Source organism: Chrysemys picta, chromosome 6 (assembly GCF_011386835.1).
Source record: "Chrysemys picta bellii isolate R12L10 chromosome 6, ASM1138683v2, whole genome shotgun sequence".
In the NCBI taxonomy this organism is placed as follows: Eukaryota; Metazoa; Chordata; order Testudines; family Emydidae; genus Chrysemys; species Chrysemys picta.
In genome coordinates, this window is record NC_088796.1 from 89,390,260 (window position 1) to 89,413,680 (window position 23,421).

A 23,421-nucleotide genomic window follows, 5' to 3' on the forward strand; every position below is an offset into this window, starting at 1 on the left:
TTTGTTAGCTATGCATATAGACCTCTACCCCAATATAACACGAATTCTGATATAACGCGGTAAAGCAGTGCTCCGGGGTGGCGGGGCTGAGCACTCCAGCGGATCAAAGCAAGTTCGATATAACGCGGTTTCACCTATAACACGGTAAGATTTTTTTTGGCTCCCGAGGACAGCGTTCTATTGAGGTAGAGGTGTATGTGTAGCAAAGTCTTCCTTAGCTCTGTGGTTTGAGTTCAGGAAAAAATTTCAGTCCATCAAAAATCTAGTGTGTATGCAGCTTTGAAAGGCTCATAACTCCATTTAACCATCTTATTTTTAGTAGAACACTCAAAGGTTCTATAGCAGGATTCTTTTTATGTCAATTTTTTTAACCCCAGCCATTACAACTGTAGACAAAGTTTAAAAAAATTGTTAAATAGGGTTGAAGAGTAGTTTCTTTCACTCCTCCTCCTCCTTGTAAAAAATGACTGCACAGATTGAGTAAAACACAAAAAAATAAGAAAACCTTTGGCAAAGACCAGTTTCTGTCTGACAGATGAGTTTCAGGAAATTATGAGTGAATGAGAACAGGAGTTTGAACAGGATACCACTCTGAAAGCTTAACTCTAGTTACTGGTTGTTGCTATTGCTTCTGCTGTGATAAAAATGTTAGTCATGCACTCTCATAGACTTTAAGCTCAGAAGGGACCATAATGATCTTCTAGTCTGACCTCCTGCAGGCCACAGAATCTCACCCACCCACTCCTGTAACGAACCCCTGACCTATGTTTGAGCTATTGAAGTCCTCAACTTGTGGTTTAAAGACTTCAAGATGCAGAGAATCTTTCAGCAAGTGACCCATGCCCCATCTGCATAGGAAAGTGAATCCTCCCCCCACCCCCGGGCCTCTGCCAGTCTGCCCTGGAGAAAAATTCCTTCCCGACCCCCAAATATGGCGATCAGCTAAACCCTGAGCATGTGGGAAAGACTCACCAGCCAGACACCCAGGAAAGAATTCCCTGTAGTAACTCAGATCCCACCCTATCTAGTGTCCCGTCACAGGCCATTGGGCATATTTACCGCTAATAGTCAAAGATCAATTAATTGCCAAAATTAGGCTATTCCATCATACCATCCCTTCATACACTTATCAAGCTTAGTCTTGAAGTCAGATATGACTTTTACCTCCACTACTCCCCTTGGAATGCTATTCCAGAACTTCACTCCTCTGATGGTTAGAAACCTTCATCTAATTTCAAGTCTAAACTTCCTGATGGCCAGTTTCAGTTTATTCTGAATGTGCTGAAAAAACAAACTATGCTTTCTTCTTAATAAACAGGTTGATTGTATAATGTGCCTTTCATTTGCTAATGCTGGTGTTTTAGTATGTGTAAATGAATGCAATTAGGATGAGAGATGAGGAAATATATAAAACTTTAAATTATTTGATGCTGTAGCCTGTTTTAAAACATTGCTTTTATTTCTCCAATTTTTGTAGGTTTACTGTGATTATCATGGTCATTCTCGTAAAAAGAATGTATTCATGTATGGCTGCAGTATCAAAGAGACAGTGTGGCACACTAATGTTAGCGCTGCCTCTTGTGACCTGATTGAGGACCTTGGTTATAGGGTGAGTAAAAGTTAAACCTTCAAGTAAGTTGTGAAAGTGTAATTATATCTTGATTTCCTCATGTTGTTACTTCCCACCCCCCAAGAAAGAACAGTGTTAATCTGGTGTAAAATGAAAAGGTGCCTATGTACTTATGCTTTGTCAAAGTATTCATCCACAATAATAGGTGGTGTTTGCTTGTCCCTAGGCTATGTCATTCTCTAGGTACAGGAGATGGTGTGGGGCATTTGCAACATACGACAATTTATGCTTTGGGATTTGTGCAGTAAGACACCTACAGGTGCACAGATAAGTGTTACTGAGGAATATAATTTACTCATAATGCTGGCTCTAAACTGGAAAGTAACGTTTGATTGCTTTAACTTTTCTCTCTCTGAAAAGCGCCATGGGCAACTTTGTTTCCTTGTTTATGCTGTTTTTAAGCCTGAGCGACGGTGTCATTGTATAGAGCAGGGGTTGGCAGCGTTCGGCACGCGGCTCGCCAGGGTAAGCACCCTAGCGGGCCAGGCCAGTTTATTTACTTGCTGACACGGCAGGTTCGGCCGATCGTGGCCCCGGGCCAATGGGGGCGGCGAGAAGCGGCGCGGGCGAGGGATGAGCTGGCTGCGGCTTCTCGCCGCCCCCATTGGCCCGGGACGGTGAACCGCGGCCGGGGGGGGGGCAGCGATTGGCCAAACCTGCCGCGTCAGCAGGTAAATAAACTGGCCCGGCCCGCCAGGGTGCTTACCCTGCCGAACCGCGTGCCGAACGTTGCCGACCCCTGGTATAGAGCATGATTACAGTCTCCCTGTGCAATTTGCATGCACAGTATAAAAACAATTCCCTGACTTCCATAATATGTAACAGACTCTTTTTTCAGATATTTTTCGAATAACTTCCACAACTTTGTGTACGCACCGTGCTGCTTTACAACATCTATGCCCACTTAAAACTATCACTATTTTTATGTTTGTGAATGTTCTTGAACATTTAATAGAATAATAGTACTCAAATATTAAAGAACAGGTATATCGTTTGTTTACCTTTTTAAAAAAGTCAGTTATAGTATAGATATAATTACCTCAGTATTTGTAGCATTGCATATGCTTCCCTACTTTCTCATATACACAGAATACCTCAGAAATACTACACGTACTAAGAAACATTATTTAATTGGTTTTATTATCTAAGACAATTTGGAAGTGTAAGGGTGACTGCTGTAGTGGGGGGAAAAAAGTAAACTTCTGAAAACAGAAAAGCATTCTGGAATCTAGGAAGGTATTGCGACAAAGTAATCAGTAATGTTGTGATACTTGTAACAGGAGAGCTGTGTATGGTTCTAACAGAGTCCAGGGGTCTAATTATAGCTCTTCTTTCTCTGCCTAGCTTCATGCAAAGTTAATAGAGTGCCAGTCAGAGGAATACTCTTTATATGTCAGGGAGTGCCAAACAGTTGGATTAGATCACTGTCATGTAGCCAGGAAGGGGAAACAAAGAAAAACACCCTGTTCCCTCTGAGAAGGAGGGATGTAGACAAGAGAGTCAACAGTCATAAAATAACGACAAATAATCATTCATTTGACACAGCTGATTGTTTTATCTTTATTCTTCTAGTTAAACAAGACAAAATATTTGTCTATTTCATTAAACAAAAATGAAAGGTAGAAGTAATTCAGCTTTTCAAAACATTATTATTATTAACTGGGCTAACGAACTAAGCAATATTTTAGTAGATTATTTTGAAAAATGTTAAACTATGAACAGAATTATAAACACTTCCATATTTTAGTATAGCAAACACTTTTGTCATACTCTTTATTTATTCACTTCATTGATGGATTTAGATCAGTTATTACAGGCAAGGCTAGTAGCATTGCCTATTATTAAGACTGCTGAACACTTCCCATTGTTAGATCCTGCTTTCATTTGCTTACAAAACTTTACCCATTCCATCTGAAATTTTCCATGAGGATCTCTGCCTCATCTTAATTATTTTGGAAAATTTCAGACTAAAGAGTTGAGCCATTTTTGATAATGAAGCTAGGGAAAATACATTGTGTTCATATTAAATTTGCAAACTTTTTTTTTTTTCTTTTTTCTTAGAAACTCCTATGCAGGAGCAGAATCGTGAAATTAGTCAGGGGATGGCCTGTGTGTCAAGGCTGTGACTTTTTCTGATCCCCCTGAAAATCTGCCCAAGTTATAAACCTCTGAAAGAGTGCAATTTGCACATGTTTAACAAAGATTTGCTAGAGCTTCACAACTAAATTTCCAGAAGATTCCATGAGCACTAAGCATGCTCCAGTCTGGGACTGTGAGGAGATTAGCAGAACTGTCTCTGTAATTGTGACTCTGGGTTGCTGCAGCCTGTGCCAGGTACAGACCCTGGAACAGAAAGCAGGGAAACTCTCTGGCTCTATGCCCCTCCTGCTGACACCTAGGTAGCATGGAAGAGGTACCTTATCTGAATGCAGAGGGAGCAAGAGCTAGACCTGGTGGGAGATTGGGAAGGGTAGGGTTATCATACGTCCGGGTTTCCCCGGACATGTCCAGTTTTTGGGTCTTTAAATAGCCGTCCGGGGAGAATTTGTAAAAAGCTAAAAATGTCCGGGATTTCCCCCCGGATGGCTATTTAAAGACCCAAAAGCGGCTGACAGGGCAGTCGCAACGGATTGAGCCGCTCACTTGGGGCCTCTCCAGCAGCAAAAGCTCCTCCCCCCGCTTCCCCCTTCCCCTGCAGCTTCAGCACGCCGGCAGCGCTGCGTGGGGCATAGGCACCCCCCAGCTCCACCCCTTCCCCGTCCACATTCCAATCCCTTCCCCAAATCCCAGGCCCCGCCTCCTCCCCCGGGCGCGCCACTTTTCCCCTCCACCCCCCTCCCTCCCAGACTTTTGCACAGCAAAAGGGAGGAAGGAGAAGCAGAGCGCTCAGGTGAGCTGGGGGAGGGGGGCGCGGGGAGGGTCTGCCCGCAGCAGGTAACCCTGGGGGGGGGGCACAGGGGAACTGCTCCCCACCCCAGCTCACTTCCGCTCTGCCTCTGCCGCTGCCTTGAATGCACAGCCGCACCACTCCGCTTCTCGCCACCTCCCTCCCAGGCTTGCCGCGCGGACATCTGATTCGAGTCAAGCCGGGGGGTGGGGGGTGGAGAAGTGGGGCGGCTGCGCGCTCAGGGGAGCAGGCAGAGCCCGAGCAGAAGTGAGCTGGGGTGGGGTGGGGTGGGGCGGGGCGGGGCAGGGAGCGCGGCGAGTCAAGAGACAGGGTGCAGGGGGGTTGGATGGGGCGGGGGTTCTGGGCGGGTGTGTGTGTGGAGAGGGGTTGGAGCAGTCAAGGGACAGGGAGCGGGGAGAGGGTTGGATGGGTTGGGGGTTCTGGGGGGGGGACGCCTGTCAGGGGGTGGGGGTGTGGAGAGGGACCAGGGCAGCCAGGGAACAGGGAGCAGGGGGAGGGTTGGATGGGTCAGGGGTTCTGGATGGGGGCCTTTCAGGGGGCAGGGGTGTGGAGAGGGATTGTGGCAGTCAAGGGACAGGGAGGGTTAGATGAGTTGGGAGTTCGGGGGGCAGTCAGGGGACAGGCAGCAGTTGGATAGGCGTGGGAGTCCCGGGGATGTGGATAGGAGTCAGAACAGTCAGGGGACAGGTAGGGAGTGAGGTCCTAGGGGGACAGTTAGGGTGGGAGGGGGTCTCAGGAGGGGGCAGTCGGGGGCAAGGATAAGGGAGGCTTAGATAGGGGGTGGGGTCCCAGGGGGTGGTTAGGGGCAGGGGCCCTGGGAGAGGGCGATCAGGGGACAAGGAGCAGGGGGGGTTGGTTGGGTTGGGGGTTCTGTGGGGGGCAGTCAGGGGGCGGGAAGTGGGAGGGAGTGGCTGGGTGGGGGCTACCCCCCCCCCCACGGCGTGTCCCTTTTTTTGAAAGTTCAAATATGGTAACCGTAGGGAAGGGGAGGGAATAGATTGGAATAAGGAGACTGGGGAAGGGTGGGGGTTGGTACTGGAGACTGGCAGGGTTAGGCTATGAGGGGGAAAACTAGGAGTTGGGGTGGAGGGAGTCTACAGTTGGCTGGGTAAAAAGAATCTGACTGGGAGCTGGGTGAGAGGAGACTGGAACTAGGAGCCAGTGGATTGGAGGAGACTGAGACCCAACTAGGAGCCAGGGGGAATACTGGCACTGTCTGGGCCAGGAGACTGGGAACACTGAATAGTTGTTCATTACGTGAGCACCATTCATCTTGTGCACTGAAAGAGGCAGAGGTCGTGTGGAAAAAGTAGTATATGATCATGTAATTAGACTGTTTCATACTGCATGCATACGAGGGGGCTGGATTAAGGTTGCATGGGTAGCCTTAATTCTGGAAATTCCTTGAATTTGCAGCCATAATGTTCTTTTAATGTAATTTTTGCTGTGTAATATTTCCCAGTGAATTTGGTGTATAAATCTATTTGATAAGGATTTTTAAATTAAGCGTTCAAAATAACTTTTTTTGCGTGGTCACAATGACTATAAAATAATCTTTCCTGAAAATAAGCTTCTTATTGTGTAGTTTCACTGCCACCTTGTGGCAATCACAAATATATACAGGCTTTTTTCTTTTTTACTTTGATTTTTTTTTTTAAAGGAGGCCCAATATCTGCACCTGTTTGCATACCTACTTTTTTCTTCACAGTTGTGCTCACCGATCAGGTGACTGCACTTGTTAGATTCATAACTAGCCATTTACATGTACAAACAGTTATGCATGCTTTTTGGTGCTCAGACGTGGGGAAAAAAAAATAAAAAATCCAAATGCTACTGGATTGTTTCCCTTACAATTTCTTAGCTGTCTGATTATTTACAATTTCATTATCCACCTCAGTCACTTAAATCTTGTCTACACTATGAAATTTTAGATACTTGCACCAGTTTTAGTAACAATGTAAGTATTGTTATAGACCAGCCTCTTGAGTTTTTTGACAAGGGCTGAAATGTCTGAGCCGAGTCTATATCAGCGCTTGAACCATTTGCTAATGAAAATGGGTACAGAATTTTTATAGAAGTGCAGTGTGTCCATATTGCTAGCAGTGGAGAGAGTAGTCCTATCATATGGCCAAACAAATTAAAATAAGTTGAAAACATATAACTTTTTTGCATCTATCGCATGCAGCAACATATTTTTGACTGAAGTGAAATCATTTCTGTGAACTTTCCAAGAGTGAAGGATAAGAGTCAAAGAGAAAAAGACCTGCAAGTGAACAGCTAAAGTTAGTATAATATTTTTCAGCTACAGAAAAATTGAAGATGCCAAATACTGGTTAGCACTTACATTTAAAATATGAGGTTTTGGTGTACATATAACAGTTGAGGTTTGTAGGGTGAGTGGTTATCTCTGGCATAATTTAATACAGCTGCTCCCAGTTTTCTTATATTTAAGGACAGGTGCCTTAGGTGATCACCTGATATTTGAAAAGCTATTTTATTAGGTAGGATTTTCAAATCATGTGTGAAAATCACTCTCAAGCATCCTTGTTTAAATAAACCCTATGTCAATATTATTTCCCAAGAGGCATAATCCTAATGCAATTTATCTATACAATGTACTCAGTGCTACAGAGAGCTGGGCTGAAATGTTGCTGAATAGTCTCTTCATAATAGTGCCTTTTTACATACCTTTTTACTCTAGCGATTTTGACTATTGCTTGTAGTTTATTTAGTTCCAACAAATTATATCATCTAAATAAGTCACCAAGTCCATATCAAGTTGATGTGCTGTACATGTGAAAAATAGAGGAATTAATTTAAAGGCACATTTTTCAAATAAAGCCCTGGTTCAACATAAGCCTGATCCAAAGCTTTTTGAAGTCTATGGAAAGACTCCCATTGACTTCAGTGAGCTTCGGATCAGGCCCAAATGCTTACACATATGTTAACTTTCAGCCTATCCATGTTCAACAAAGCACAAATGATAAACTTGCACTGATTTTAAAGTTTAAAATTAAGCGCACATAGTTAAGTGTTTTGGGCCCCAATCTAGCAAACAATTGAAACATGTACATATACACTTAAGCCTGTGAATAGTTCTGTTGAAGTTGAAATTATTCACATGCTTTAAAGTTAAACATACACTTAAGAGCTTTGCTGAATCAATGTCAGAAATACTATATAGTATTTTAAAATACAGAACTTCCTATACGTTAGACTATTGAAACTGAATATTAATTTAAATTACATTTCCCTTTTGCACTTCACTCAGCTGCAACAATAAAAACAAATTAGTCATGCATATAGTCCAATCTTTTCTACTAGACACTTCACGTTCTATTTTTTTATGCACTTGACTCACACACTATTTTAATGACTGGGTTGCAAACGCTACCGGGGAATTTTTGAAGATGGGGGAAGAATGAATCGGTTGGGGTTCTTGGCTTTTTTTTAAATAATGAAAACATTACTTTGGATGGATTTTGCAAAATCTTTTTTTTTTTTTTTTTTAAACTGGAATTTGAGATCTGAACTGTCTGATTAATATACTGTGGTTTCACATTTTCGTAAAAACAAATTGAATCGCTTTCAAATTACTATCCTATAGACTCTTCCTAAGATTCTCAGTCACATTGCCCCAACATTCAGCATGAGCAGCTGCAGTTTTGTAGTGGAAAAGTCCAAGGAATCGACAGCACGTGTAGTTGTCTGGAGAGAGATAGGAGTACAAAGGAGCTACACAATGGAGAGCACGTTATGCGGCTGCGATCAGGGCAAATATAAGGTAAAGAAACTAGATGAAGTGAAAGCCTATGTGTGGATTGAGTTTACCATTTACATTGATATCACTTTCCAAAGCCCAGCTTCTCTGTTTTTAAAAAAGTGAACATCCTGTTATAGGGCTTTTTACATTATATTGCGCAAAACAGTCTATTTCAATATAATGTAGATTCCTTCATTATTCGTTTGGATCTGTCATTCTAAAAATGTAATGTGCATGTTCTGTTGATTATTAATAGTCTTGTTAATATGGACAATCAGTTACCAGTACATTGAACTATTTTAATAGAGACTTCTTGGATACATGACCATTAGCCAGCTTTTGCAATGGGGGGCTCTCCTCTTGGTACAGTCTGGACTTATCCACCAGACATTAGGTAATGTTGCCCCCAGAATTCTCCCCCATGGCAGCAGAAGGAGGCAGATAAAGCCAAATATTTTCATGCTATTTTAGCAGCTTGCTGTTCAGCAGTGAATAAAATTCGCCTCCTTTCCTGCCTCCCTCCCCCAGCCTGTTTCCTGTGCAGTGCAAGCCTATTGCCCTATGCCTTTTTTTGCGCAGCAGTTACCCAACAACCAACAGTTGAATATTGCTAAAAAGTGCAACCGGTAGAAAAGAGTGGATGACCTGAAGCCTCCTTCATCTTCTTTCCCTTCCCACAGTGCCTCAAACATTGCTGCAGGCTGAAGCAGAGAGGCAAGCTGAAGCAGGCTTAGAAAGTAAATGAATGCCAAAATAGCCCACACAGTAGCTTCTCCTTTTTGCAAGCAGACTTCAGCCATGTTGAACAGGTGGACCAGAAGGCTGCAAACCAGGAAGACAGTAGACAGTGAGGTATAATTATCCTATTCCAGCACGCCAAACCAGGCTCTCTTGGCCTATTGACAAAGCACACACCTCAGCAGGCTTCTCAGTAGGCCCATATAGAGTACATTAATTCCTACTTCGTACTAGGTACACAAGTGTCCCTATGATAAGTTGGTTCCAAAATATTTCCTGACCACCTTCTGTGGTCCTGAGATGGGGATGCTTTTAGGGTTCCTATCGATAATAGTGCATCCAGGAGTCCCACAAACCAAAAATCTTCAGAATACTTTTTTAGATAAATAAGGTAAAGTATGGGATGCCAAACTGAAATTTTAAGAAATTTAACTTCCAAAGGCCTCAGATCAGTCCTCAGGTAAAAAAGAGTAGAAATCAAATGGAAAATCTATCCAGTTGAGTCATACTGAGAAATCAGTTATCCAGAAAGGAAAACCCCTTCATGCTTATTACAAACCAACCAAGAAAATCAAATCCCTGCACAATAATCTTTTCTTTGGAGTCAGTGCAATGAGAGAGATTTCCATCTTCCTATGAAGGCAAAGAGGACATCTGGGATGCCTGGCCTCTAGAAATGCCGACACTCTCATTCTGAGAAGGAAATAATGAGATTCATCTGGCAGCTTAAGATCAATTGATAGAACAAGAAAGAGGCAAAAGTCTTCCAAGAAAAAGTACAGAAAGAGTGTGTTCCTCATCCAACTTGTCTTCTACTGAGAAATGAGTGATGTCAGGATTTCAGATGAATGAAGTAATGGTAGAAACATAAAAAAATCTCCAAATGTATCCCATTCAGTGCTGAAAAAGGAAATTATCTTCCTAAAAAGAGGAAAGATCCTGACAGCTCAGACCAAAAGGTAGACACATTCCCTCAAATATCTGAACAGTATGATCTTCCCCTTCTCATAAATTTAGACGCATCACCAAATTCAAATGTGAGTATCAAAGCTTAAAGAGACGCATTCAAAAATTCTATCCTGTGTTGAGGGAAAAGATGGCGTATCCTTGCTAGAGATGATGCAGAAGTAGCCTCCCTTCTAAAGAAGATGAGTATCCCATCAAAATATGAATTTTTACTCTGAAACCCCACTGATAGGAAGGTGGAATCCTCAATCAGGAAGGAAGTCAAGTCCATTTTATTTGAAGGTTTCTTATCTGAAGTTGAAATAATTCTTGAGAGAAGTGTGTCTGGAGATAACCTTGTTTTAGCGGATTCAGTGAATTCTCTACAGTGTGTAGCTAGATCCATGGTCACAGCTATTGCTAGAGTTATCTGGGCATGGGAAATGAATGCCCAGGCAAAACAACTAATGACCATGTCTGAATGCTCTGGATGAAAGCTATTCAAAGAGCCACTGTATAAGATGATTATTTAAGCAATAGCAAGAGGAAAACTACCTACCGTCAGTAACTTCAAGACATTCCAAAAAGGGTAATGTAATCTGAACTACAGACACTACTCCTTTTCATACTGGCAAATACAATTGACAGATCATAAACACTTTCTCAGGAATATGGCTTCACTATTATTGGTAGAAAATTCTTAAGGTCTGGGAGTCATGATACAAACTCAGAAAAGGGAAGGTTTTTAAAGAAGCAGCAAAGATTCTTTGAACAATAGAAGTACTTCTATATGAATGGCACCCAAGTTAAGCTCTTAAAGATGCTCATATCTTACATCAGCCTATTCTGACTAAGGTTCTGAGAACAGTGAGGGTGGGAGGGAGAGCACATGACTAGAAATACTACCTCACTGGTCCAGGAGCCCCTTGTTTTCTGGTATTTGACATGGCAATGGAACCCCCGGTGAACGTACCATTATAGGAAGACTCTTCTCTGCCAAAGGCAATCATTTTCCTGGCCCCTGGTATCTTGAAACCAGTTGCCTGAAATCTGAGTGCCAACAACAAAGTAAAAAGGGTTATTCATCCAAAGCAGTCTCCCCCATAGTTATAGCAAAGAAAAATTCATGCAGCACATTAAATGTCACATCTGAAAGAAAAAATAATATACATTTGTAAAGAACTGAATATAGTATGGGACTTCATCTAGCCCAAATTCTACACATCCAAAATTACCTCCTGACAGCTGAGCCTAGGTTTGAAAAGAAACTCTATAATGATTATAAGAATTATATGTAATAACAATTGCAAAAATTCAAAGGATCAGATTGCAGAACAGACATTTATTTTCCCTGCATCCTTAATTAAACTAAACCGTACCTTGCTCCATCAACATCCATGTGAAACAATCTTTGCTGACTGAAGCAGACTTTTGAGCCCATCACTTTCTAGAAATCAAGAGAGTATTCACTGTAGCAGTAACTTTGGACTGAAAAATTTCAGTTTGGCAACTGTGCAATACTGCTCTATGAAAGAGTTAAGTATGATAGTTTCTATTCATTCTTATTCATTAATTATTAAAATGAATTATTCATTCTTGGTAAGAAATTATTTTGCAAATTAGTTTTTAAACAAATTGGTGTATTTTACTGAATGTAATACACCCGGAATATACTCATTTTTTTTCATTCTGACAGAACTTGCTGAAGAAAATTCTTTTAGATTAAAATTTAAATACTGTAAATTCAGTTTCTGTGAAAAATGACTTAATATTCAACTGTTCTTCCTTTCCATTAATGAATTACGGAAGACTGATGAACTGTGATTTAAGAATCTATGATCTCTCTTCAGTGCTACGTGTGTAACCCCCATTTGCATCGATGGGAATTAAGCTCCGGCACAGAGAGCAGAATATACCTCTGAGATACTGAAGTCTTCTAGAAATGGCCGTTCTATCCAAGATGAAAATTAACCTTTGAGTTTTGTAAATTCTTGCTTTCTAAGCATTTATGTAAAAATTCTTGTCTGCATTTCACAGCTAATTTGGAGCAAACTATTGTAAAATATAACAAAATACTGGAATGTGGTTATAAGCTAATAGAGTGTATCTGTATTTTATTTCATGCATAGGGGTTACAGATAGGGACACGAGAACTGGAAGAGATGGGAGCCAAATTCTGTGTTGCCTTACTGCGTTTGAAAAGACTGACCTCTCCACTGGAATTCAATCTGCCTTCTAGCCTCCTTGACATTGAAAATGAGTTGATTGAATCAAGCTGTAAAGTAACAAGGTAAAACAAATGAATTGCATTTGTCTTTCCAAAGAAATAAATTATCCATACGATGTCTAAAACATTAAAAAATCAGGCAAAAGCTTACACAAATGAAGGTTTTAAAAATGTTTAGAATGTGTCCTATTGTCACAAGTGTCATGTAAGTTATTAAATGTTGAAAGGTTTTATTATTTCATATTGTAAAAAAAAAAAAGTTTAACTACATTTGAAGCAAACTGGAATATCAGATAGCTTGAAAGAAGAAAAAAACAAATTGGTAATTATGGGCATATTTGTTCGTGTAAACGTGTACAGCTCCATTGACTTCTGTGCCAGTTTACCCCAGTGGATGATTTGGTTCCATAATTCTAATTCACCTAGGGACTGTATGCTTCAGTCATTGTTTACTATCAATAAAAGGTCTTTGTGGAAGTGTTAATGGATAAAACCCATGGATATTTCTACAGTTCAGTGGAGGCACTATAATTGATATTTTATTGAAATGAATTAGTATGGGGGAAGTTAACTTCAAAATTCTGCTGTTTTGTGTTTTGACACTAGACAATTCCATCTAAGGTTGGGTTCCAGAATGGTATTACAATGGCTTAAATTGAGCTGGTTTCTCTTTGCAAGAGAAAAAGACACACGCTTTCAGTTTTAAACAAAAATATTGCAGAGTCCAGCAAAAATGTGGCAAAAACCTATAGAAACTTGATCTGCGCCTCTCCCTCCCCAATGATTTCTCCCCCGTCCCTGGTATTGGGACAGTCACTTGAAAAATCCCGTTGGATATATTTCAGTAAGAGGCTTTTAGTTTTCTGTAAGCAAACTGTCATAGTAACTGCTTCTGTGCCTGACAATCTCTGTAGGGGGAAGGTGCAGTTCTTCCATCCCTTAATGAGGGCACACAGTGTGAGATGCTATTCTGACTTTGCTAACAGTCTTAGCAAATGCCCATTGAGTATGCTCGTTATAAATAAAGACTAGCTTTTAAATTCTTTCTTCCTCCCGTCCCCAGTTGTAGCATGGATTACGAGACACAAACTAGTTTTGGAGGTTGTCTAATGAATTTGGTAAGAAAAGTCTGGAGTTTTGATTAGTTTTATTTCTTTTTATTTGAAAATGTCTGTCTTCCCCTCCTCTTATCTTCCCATAATTCAGAAACCACTAAATGGAGTTTCCTCAAACTTTCTATTCTTAGCATCCGCTCAAAGGAAAATATTTTGGAAAGCTTTATCCCAAACAATACTCTTTCATGAAAAGAGATTATAACAGAAATATATTAACATTAATTACAGCTTTTGTGAAAGCTGTAACTGCTACTTACCTAGTGGTTTTTATTCAAGAGTCTCAAAGTGCTTTACAGTTTGTTAAATCCTGCAATATCCCGGTGAGCTAGGGAAATATTTTATAATTACAACCATTTTACAGATGGGTAAACTGAAACAAAGGGGTTAAGTGATATCTTACCCACAGTTGCACAGGAAATCCGTGGAAGAGGTTTTCCTATGGAAGTATGTGTGGTGTTTAGTTCATGTATTATAAAACTTCTATTGTTTTACTCTATTTAAAAATGTAGTTTTGTTTGAATATAATCAGTATGTACACAATCCTAAAGTAACAATAATCTTATAACCAGTTTAAATCACTGAAGTATAATTTGACGTGTAAATGATATCACTTTGACCATTTAACCATTAATAAATGTGTGAAGAAAAAGCATTTATGGGTAGTCTGGTACTCTATAGCTTTGAGGTGCATTTTCCTTCATGAAATATTCTCTGCAGATCCCTCTTGTAGGAGTTTGTATGCTATACCTCACAATCAATGGAATTATTTAAAGCAACAAACTCTTAGGATATATGTGTATGGACCATGGGTTAAAGAATACTTTTCCCCATTAATGGTCTTTCTCCATCTGCTAAGCAAAAGCAGTCACAAAATATTGATTTTCATCTCTTGTTTTGATTGGTGCCTCTTTAAAAAAATAAAATAAATAGTAGAGTGTATATAATGGCTATTAATAGTTTTGTAGTAATTTTCAATGTTTTTAGTTCATCTAAGGTTTCAATTCTATTCAAACTATCAAAATGGTGCATCTCAAAGTGCTTGGGCTTTAAAAAAAAAAAATGCTTTTTTGCAATAGTTGCAGGGTTATCTTTGACTAGACATGTTAGACACCTGAGGTGAAGGCAATGATTTCAAGAGGGCTAGTCTTTCAATTTTTTACCAGTTTACTATTACCAAACCGCTAACTGAAGATTTCCGTTGTTTGCTAAATTTACAGTGGAATCTGAAGCTAGTTTTATGAAGGAACAAAGGAGGCAAACTTAAAAGCGACTGGTATTCTCTGATTATATTGCCTCTCCGATTCAAACAGACCCTCCCTTCTCTTATTTGGAGAATTTATGTACTTTGCTGAGGTAGAGAGGAACTGAAGACAGGTAGTGGAAAGACCGGCTTTTCTTAACTGTGATTTGAAGTGGTTAGACCAATGGTCAGTTTGTGCATGCCACCTACCTGTTCATGGCTTTAAACAATTCCATGGCTCATAAGATACACGATATTCTACAGTTTGGGTCTGCAGAAGCAATATAAAACCTTCCTCTTAACTAGCTCAAAGTGATTATAGTTTGAGGTGGATGAGACCAAGAATGTCAGGTCATTGACGACAAGGAGATATTAGGAAAAGAAAAGAAAAGGAGGATTATTGGGGGGGAAATATTTGGAAGGAGAGGAGAGGTGGTAGGTCCCTAGGGAATGGGAGATTGTTCTAGGGGGCAGCTTGATAGAAGGCATAAAGTAGAGAGAGTAAACAATAAGGAGTTTCAGGTGACAGGAGCAGAAGATGGTGTTAGCAGTGCCATTGTGAATAGACTGGAGAAGGGAGAGATGTAAAAGAGCAAGTCAGGAATAATGCTGTGAGAGAGTACCAAGTTGTGGACGAGGATTTTAGCAGTGGGAACAGTGAAGAGGGAAGGATGGACTTGGTATGCTTAAGTAAAAAGACTTAGAAGATAAATGGAGAAATCAAAGGCTATTACATAGAGGTTCCAAGCATGAGAGGCAGGAGGGATAGCAAAGCTATCTAGAGTGGTAGAGAAGGGAGTATTCAGTTTCAGGGAGAGTGAATTTGATGTAGTACTGGGATCCAAAAAAAATGTCTGAGAAACATTTGGAGATGGTGGACTAGACGGGGGAAAGAAATAGATTTGGTTTGGGACTCAACTGCAGTGTGATCTCTCTTACGCAACTACTTAGGGCTGACAAAAACTGGTGACTTGCTGGGAGTGGACATCAAATTGAGATGAAGCAGAACTGTGCTCTAGTGTCGCCAACAGTACTGAATAGTCTATTAAAACAGGAGGTTGCCTAATATAATTTCTTGCACAGGATTCATTGTAGTTTGTATCTGAATCAATGGGAGTGTATGTGCTGATCAAGAGTGAGTGTAGAGGGAACACAAGAAAACAAAGGCAATGTGCTCCAGTGGATAATTCTGCCTTATCTATTTAAATATTAAATTTAGAGATTTTCTTTATACAGTATTGTTTGTATAGTGGCCACCATGATGTGATTTTGATTTTAGTTGGGGTCACTAGGCATGACCATAATATGAACAGTAATAGCAGTGTCCAAAAAGACAGAAACAGGGAAGAGAATGAGGATCAAATAAAGTAGTCATCAGCAAGGTGAGAGGCCACAGAAGTTCGGAGTCTTCCTGGCTAGTGCACAATGCCTTTTCTGTGCCATCAAGATCTCTTGCAGGCCGGTGGGGAGGGAGGGAATTCACCCTTGTGATGGAAACAGCCTGCCCTCCCCAACCTCCCTTTGGGGATCAAGCCAATGGAGGACTGCATATTATTGTCTACAAAATACAGTAATTGTTTGTTTAAACAATTTAAACTTAATAAGATTTTAAATTTGCAGAAACAATATAAATCATGTCTTCCATCATGTTTGCTTAATTGTGTAACACAGAGAAAGGGTTAGGATGACCTGAAGAGTAGAGTTAATTGCAGCTACAAAACACATTAGGACAGTAGGTCACTGGAAAGGCCATTTAGTCTTCGTCCATGTAAACCCACAGAGTGGCAAACGATATTTACAATCTGTCAGTTTCTAATTATTGTGCAGTTATATCATTAAAACTACCATAAATATAACCTGTTAGAAGTTTGAGGTTTACTTTCCTTTGAAAAGAGTACATTTAAATCAGGAGGTAATTAAAGAAAGATAAACCTCTTCAATAAAATGAAACAGTAATGTTTTTATGTTTGGGATGCCTTTATTTATTCTACTTAATTTTAAGTGTTCACTCTATATATAACTAACATAATTTCTACAGAAAACATCTTGTAAGATTTTCAGGAGATTAAAAGTGCAATTGAGTGTGTTAGCTGTAACCTTTAAAACATCTGAAATGATTCTATGCATATGTTTTCACTGCATGTTAACCATGGGGTAAAAAATTGCAGGATTAGTTAACCCATTATAGTCTAATTTATGAGTATGTGACCACATGTACTGTGCTGTCACTTCCTCCACCTTATTCCTGAGGGCATTCTGCACCAAAAAATTAAAAATTCTGCATACAATATTTTAAAATTCTGCACATTTTATTTGTCAAATAAATGTGGAGGCTCCAGCATGGCACTGGGGAGCACAGGCTACTGGCTGCACAGAGGTGGGAGATCACTGTGTAGCTTCCCCCGGGACACGGACTCAGCGGTAAGGCTGCACCCAACCCTGACACAGTGCAAGGACCCAGCCTGCCCCAGAAACACCCCAGAGCCCTGCCCTTCTGTCCCAGGTGTGGGGGCAGGCTCAGCGAGGCAGGATCCAGGTATGGAGGGGCTTAATGGGGGGCGGATCCAGGTATGGGTTGAAAAGGTTCTGTGTGGGGCAGTCTGGGTGCGGGAGGCTCAGTGGGGGATCCGCGTGCAGAGTGGATCTGGATGCACTGGGGCTTGTTGCAGTGTTCTGGGTGCAACAGTAATGGGACTCTGCAGGGGGGGTCCAGGTGAAGGTGGTTGTGGCTCAGCAGAAGGGGTGTCTGGGTGTGGGGGGGGATAGAGCTCATCAGGGGGTCTGGGTGTGGAGGGCTCAGTGGTGGAGTCCAGATGCTGGGTGAGTGGGGCTCAGTGGGGTGGGGATCCAGATGCAGCTGGTTGGGGCTTGATATGGTGGGGGTGCGGGTGGCTTGTCAGGATGGTCCAGGTGCAGGGGAAGTGGGGCTAATCAGGGAGGTTCTGAGTGTAGGGGGGATGAGGCTCAGTGGGAGGGTCTGGGTATGAGGGGTCTGTATGCATGGGGGTTGGGTGGATGGGGAAGCAGCTCCCTGTACAGTGATCCCTCCTCCTGCAGCTGAGGAGCTGGCGCAGGTTAAGAGCCACCAGCCAGGTCTTCCCCAGTCCTGCCCCCTGCCCCACAGTGATTTACCTCTCTACCAGCTGCCTTGGGCACCCGAAACATACTGTTGGGGGGGGGGAGGGTGTCACATGACCACTCTTGTGGCTTCCTTTTGCTTCCCCATCAGAAAGTCATTTTTCTGCGGGAAAGCAAAGAAATCTGTGGGGGACATCAATTCTGTGCAGAATTCCCCAAGGTATACCACCTGCACTGGCTCTGTATCTGACTGTGACAAGCAACAGAGTTATCTGCGTGCAGATCCCAAAATGTATGGCAACACAACTCCGTTGCTCTACACTTGCACTCGCAGGGTGTTATTTGGCAATTTGTCTGCCCACTCCAGGAGTTGTGGGAGGCAGTTTAGCTGAGAGAATACACATGCTTTGTTTTAGATATAGCAAATACTAATCAGAAGAGGAACTGAAATGAACTAAAATGACAGAAAAGCATGAGTCAAATGAAAGCAGCCATTAATTACAAAATAACTATTCTCAAGATATGCATGGTAAGAAAAGTAGAGAAAGGAAAGTTCTTTTAAAACCTTGCACTTTTCTATCTTCATTTAGCTTTAAATAACAAAAAGGCATAGCCAACTAATTGACTATACTTGTGGTTCAATATTAAGAATGTTCAAGAGACTAAATAACCAAGCTCAGCCAATTTTTTTGGCTAAAGATAAAGCAATTCAGTACAGGAAAGAGAGAGTTAATCCATTACCAGTCCTACCCAGGAGGCAGTCTCGCAATGTGTTCGGTTCACCTTACACATTGTGCTTCCCAAAAGCCCCCTTAAATTCACGATCTTTTATAGATGGCTGTTTACAAGTTACAGAACGCTGTTCACCATGCTTAAAGTTTAATTGGCCAGATTGTGCCATTTTTGTCTTTGAATCAAATTTGTGGCTGTAAGTGATATAGCTTTTGTGGTTCCAGATTAATCCCTATGGTGCACACTAGAAAACAACCACATATAATTCAACATAATTTGTATTGATTGAATTTATTGTTAGTGATGTCTCAGATGGAATCTTAGAGTTTGCATTTTATCTTAGCCCTAGAGGAGGTTGACTTCCCAGGTCACAACTAATAAAGTTATTTGTTAGGCTTCATTAAGAGATTGTGGACCAGGTTTCCCAGTCTTCTAAGGTTGCACAGGGCTAAGTGGCTTTTAAAACAGCCAGAAATAGACATTAGAGACTTTCTTTTCAATGTTTTGTTCTGATTGTTCAAAATTCGTATCCTTCATATTCTATACGGAGCCTGTAAGGAAGAGAGAGGGAAGTGATATGCAATACTAGTGATGCACCATTTAACTTTCCTAGAATCATGAGCTTGGACAAGAATTGGTTACTCCACATGTTGCCTGGATAATGCAGGGTAGCACAACTACACTTCCTATACACAATTAACTTTGATAATTATTTCCCCTTTTCAAGTGTTCCAAATAATATAAGACACATCACTCCAGAACTTAAGTTCTGGGAAAGAAAAATCAGAAAACAGTCCACTTAGGCCATGTCTACACCGGAAAGTCTTCCCAGTAGCATTTGTGCCGACATATAGCTGCTGACATGGTAACCTCACTAGGGCATGTGCACACTTGGCTGCCTTTTCTGGTGCATGCAGCCTCACAGCACGAGGTTGTATCGACACAAGACATGATGTCCTGTGGATAGACATCCCGATGTTTCCTATGCTGCTATCCAGTGCACAGCCTTGTGCACCACTTTTGTAGTGCATTGTGGGACACCAGCATTCCTCTCAAGGAATTGTGGGAACTTTGGGGTGTCAGGTTCCCACAATTCCCTGTGTTCCAGCCCTTAAAAATTTTTTTGGTACTTTTTTTTTTTTAAATTCCCACAGTTCCTCCCATCCATCCCATAATCTGTTCTTCCTTGTGTCAGTTTTTAATCTCTCTCCCACTTCAGCAGAATCATGGATGCTGAACAAGTCAGTGGAGTTCTCATGTCTGTTTTAGAGACAGGGAACCTGATTGTTCTGTGTTTGTGGAACTTTAACTATCACAGGGGCCAGTCATAGAGCAGTGAAGATGAGAATACTGAGAAAGCGTGGATTATGTGGATAGTTGAATGAAAATTGCCAGCTGTTAGCACATTAGCGCAGTGCTTCTGGGCTCATGAAACAAGCACTGAGAGGTGGGACTGGATTGTGATGCATATCTGGGAGGATTATCAGTGGCTGCAGAGCTTTCAGATATGGAAGGCCTGGAGTAGTATGCTGAGCTCACGTAAGCCTTCCTGTATAGAGATGCCAAAATGAGAGCTGCTTTGACGGTGGAGAAACAGGTAGTCATTGTGCTGTGGACGTTTGTGGCCCTGATTGCTATCTGTCAATGGGCAGTCAGTTTGACATTGGCAAGTCTATGGAGGGGGCAGTAGTCATCCAGGTGTGCATGGCTGTTGAGTTTGTCCTGCTGCCCAGGATTGAGAGTCTGGGCAAAGTTCAAGAAAGAAGAAAGGGATTCAATTCAATGGACTTCAAAAATTGTGGTGGAGTGACAGGATGTGTATTTGCCCCTCCCCCTGCCCTCCCAACTTTGCTTCTGTGTACATAATCAGAAACTGTTACTTTTCCCAAGTTACAAAAGTGTGATGGATCACCAGGGATGTATCACTGACATTATCTCTGGATGGTCAGGGAAAGTGCATGATGCTTGCATGTTGAAGGATACAGGATTTTTGAAAAGCTGCAAGCAGGGACACTTTGCTTGGAATGGCACATTTATATCCGTTAGGTTGTAATGCAAACTGTTGGGGACCCAGGCTACCCTTTGTTTTCCTGGCTCATGAAGCCATACACTGGGCACTTGGACAACAGGAAGGGAAGACTGAACTGTCATCTGAACAGTTGCAGGATGACCGTTGAATGTGCATTTGGTAGACTGAAAGTATTCTGGAGATACCTCATGAGTAGCCTGGATCTCAATGAGCCAAATATTTCTATTATTTAATATTGCTTTTTATCTAATTGCAATGTGGGAGGGGGAGAGATGGAATGACAGTTGATTTTTTTTTTTTTTTTTTTTTTTTTTTTTTAAATGACTAGTGCTTGAGCACATTGAGTTGCTATATGGCTGAAGGAGGCCGTAAGAGTGACAGTGTGTCATAGTCAGGCAGCATGCTGCTTTGTTAGTTTGTGTCTCTTCATGAATAAACTGCACTTGGCTTGTATATGAATTTTAAATGAATTGTTAACACATTTCATGACTCTGATGAGGGGAATCAGATTTAGTGGGGGGAGGTCACGTCTGTTGTGTAAGACAGTATGTAAACCAGGATTTTCACAAAGTAAAACTACTGGGCAGTAACAAACAACAAAGGGCACATCTTCACTACCCGCCGGATTGGATCTATCGGGGATCGATTTATCGTGTCTAGTGTAGATGCGATAAAATCGATCCCTGATCGCTCTGCCGTCGTCGACTCCGGAACTCCACCACAGCGAGAGGCGGAAGCGGAGTCGACGGGGGAGCGGCAGCGGTCAACTTGCCGCCATCCTCACAGCCAGGTAAGTCGACCTAAAATACACAACTTCAGCTACGCTATTCACATAGCTGAAGTTGCATATCTTAGGTCGACCCCTCCTTCCCCCCGGTAATGTAGACCTAGCCAAAAATACTTGTAAATCGTTTAAGAACAAAGTGCAAGGTGCTGATAGCTTCTGCATGAATCACAGGTCAGTGTATAAATACAAATAGCAATTCTTGTTTTCCACTGGGTTCAGTGGAAGTGATACTGTGGCATGCTATGCTGTCAGGGAATGAATATGGCCCAGGTCCCAGGATAGAAATGCACGCCAGCAGCCATTACACTGCATGTACAAGTCTTTGGGAGTTTTGCTCCATAAAGCTTTGTAGCACTTGGGTTTGCTGTCTGAGGAGCTGTATAATATCTTGGTGCAGTTTCCTGTGCACCTCTAGGTCCTTCTGTCTTTTTCCTCAAGTGAGCATTCCCTAGTTTCTTCTTGTAGCCTAATTGATGAATTGGTGTATTGATTATTGATTGATCTTTTAGAATCCGATCATTAAATGGTAGCTAAGGGTTTGGTCTCCTGAGAGGCTACAGCATCAGGAAGATTACCACCAATATTAGATTGGTATCACTCACATCTGCTGGGGAACCCCAGAGTGACAGTCGTCATCTTCATCATCTTTGTCATCACTAGTGGTAGTCATCCTGATGTCTTCCATGACATATAGGCCAGGTAATATCTTTTATAATGAGTTATGCTGATACCCATTTTGGTTCATACATATTCATGTACTTATCTATACTTTCACACCCCACTACATTTGGGGTGCCCCAGTTTTCATAGGCTAGCTTGTTAGTCCCCCTTATAATATTAATATTTACATTACTCAGACACCAAACAGCTTGTGGTTAGCATGTTGCTGACACCCCATGTCTGGCGGATGTATCACTCATGAGGGTGCTAAGGCCCAGAGAAGGCAACTGCTCAAGTTTTCCTGGGTCTATATGTTGCTGGGCTTTCAACAGCTCTGTTAGCACTGAAGCTCATGGCAGAGTGGTATGGGAAAGTGCCCTACCATGGTGGGAGAGACCATGGTAGCCCATCCTAGAAATGTGCAATCAAAGAGTAAAGAATGCCTGTTTGAAAACTTCATCAAGATTGTGCCAGGACAAAAGGGATGCCCTTGAACTCCACAGGTGGAAAAGGGTGGTTTCCGCTGCCTACTTCTGCAAGCCAGTACAAAGCCAAGCCACCATAGCCAGCAGCATACTGTCTACTTCTTTCCACCCCATAATCCAAGCACAGCATGCAAGAAATTTGTTTTGAATTTGGACAGTCATATTGGAAAACCAAAACCCTGAGGTTTTTAATGTTTACATAACTGGATTTGCACTGCACTTTTTCCCCACAAAAGCCAAGGAAATCCAGGATGTCTTTTTGAGATCAGGCTGCAGCATGAGGTTTGCCTGAACTTTCTTTAGCTGCAGCTTTACCTGGTGCCATACTTGTGCACTGAGGTAGCAAAAGTATGTTGGCAAAGATGAGCCAGAATTCTTTAAACTGGTTGTAAAGCAGGGCCAGTGATAGATAAATGCTGCATGTGCTTTGAGCTATATTAGATACATTTAGTGAGGGGAAAAAAGAATTTTGTTGCTTAGAAGGAGATTTCCAAATGCTCCTAAAACAGGGTTAAGTTTATGCAGACTTGTGAATTAGTTTGTGCTGTATTTTATAAGAAATAGCATAACTTTTTCTCACAACGCATTGTGGGTTAATCCTTAGGAACACAGAAAATGCCCAACAAGAATACTTGGTCCATTTTATCTGGCATGCTGCCTCTTCTATTAGCCAATACATGATCCTTTTGAGAGAAAAAAGCAATCCATAACACACGCAGCCAATTTTATAATACCACAAGAGAGGCCCCAATTCCCTGCCCTGTGCTTTATCACTAAATCACAGTGTGTCTGTAGTATGTCTCCTTTCAAAAATTACCATTTTTTTCCCCTAGTAAAAAAATGTTTCCTTCAATTTTTTTAAATAGTGGAAGACTATGCTTAAAAGAAGAGGCGGATAAAAGAGCTTAAAAGTTATCTATTGTGCCATAGAGTGCAGCTAAATAACTGTTGCTAAGATTTAAATCATTTTCTGTGAATGCATACAGAAGCAGTGAAGTACTGTATATTTGAAATCTTAGTAACCATGGAAGGATTAATTACACAGACCCTACAGGTCACACCCCCAGTTACATTGGCATAAAGT

At 41.5% G+C, this 23,421-nt stretch overlaps 1 protein-coding gene across 23 annotated transcripts in view; it reads left to right on the forward strand.

Moving 5' to 3' along the window:
* AGTPBP1 (ATP/GTP binding carboxypeptidase 1) overlaps positions 1 to 23,421 on the forward strand; it is a 113,944-nt gene that overhangs the window by 78,117 nt on the left and 12,406 nt on the right. For 12 of the 23 annotated variants that reach the window (XR_010602328.1, XM_008163156.3, XM_065599431.1 and 9 more), the window contains 3 exons: positions 1,478 to 1,609; positions 8,146 to 8,322; positions 12,114 to 12,274. Coding sequence is in view for 14 of the 23 variants with exons in the window: in XM_008163156.3 (XP_008161378.1) it covers positions 1,478 to 1,609; positions 8,146 to 8,322; positions 12,114 to 12,274 (470 nt within the window). In the remaining 9 variants the exon portion in view is untranslated. Of the gene's footprint in view, positions 1 to 1,477; positions 1,610 to 3,691; positions 3,965 to 6,723; positions 6,821 to 8,145; positions 8,323 to 8,981; positions 9,154 to 12,113; positions 12,275 to 13,274; positions 13,330 to 23,421 lie in introns of those variants that run through there. The other 11 variants (XR_010602329.1, XM_042854546.2, XM_042854547.2 and 8 more) reach the window with 8 other exon arrangements.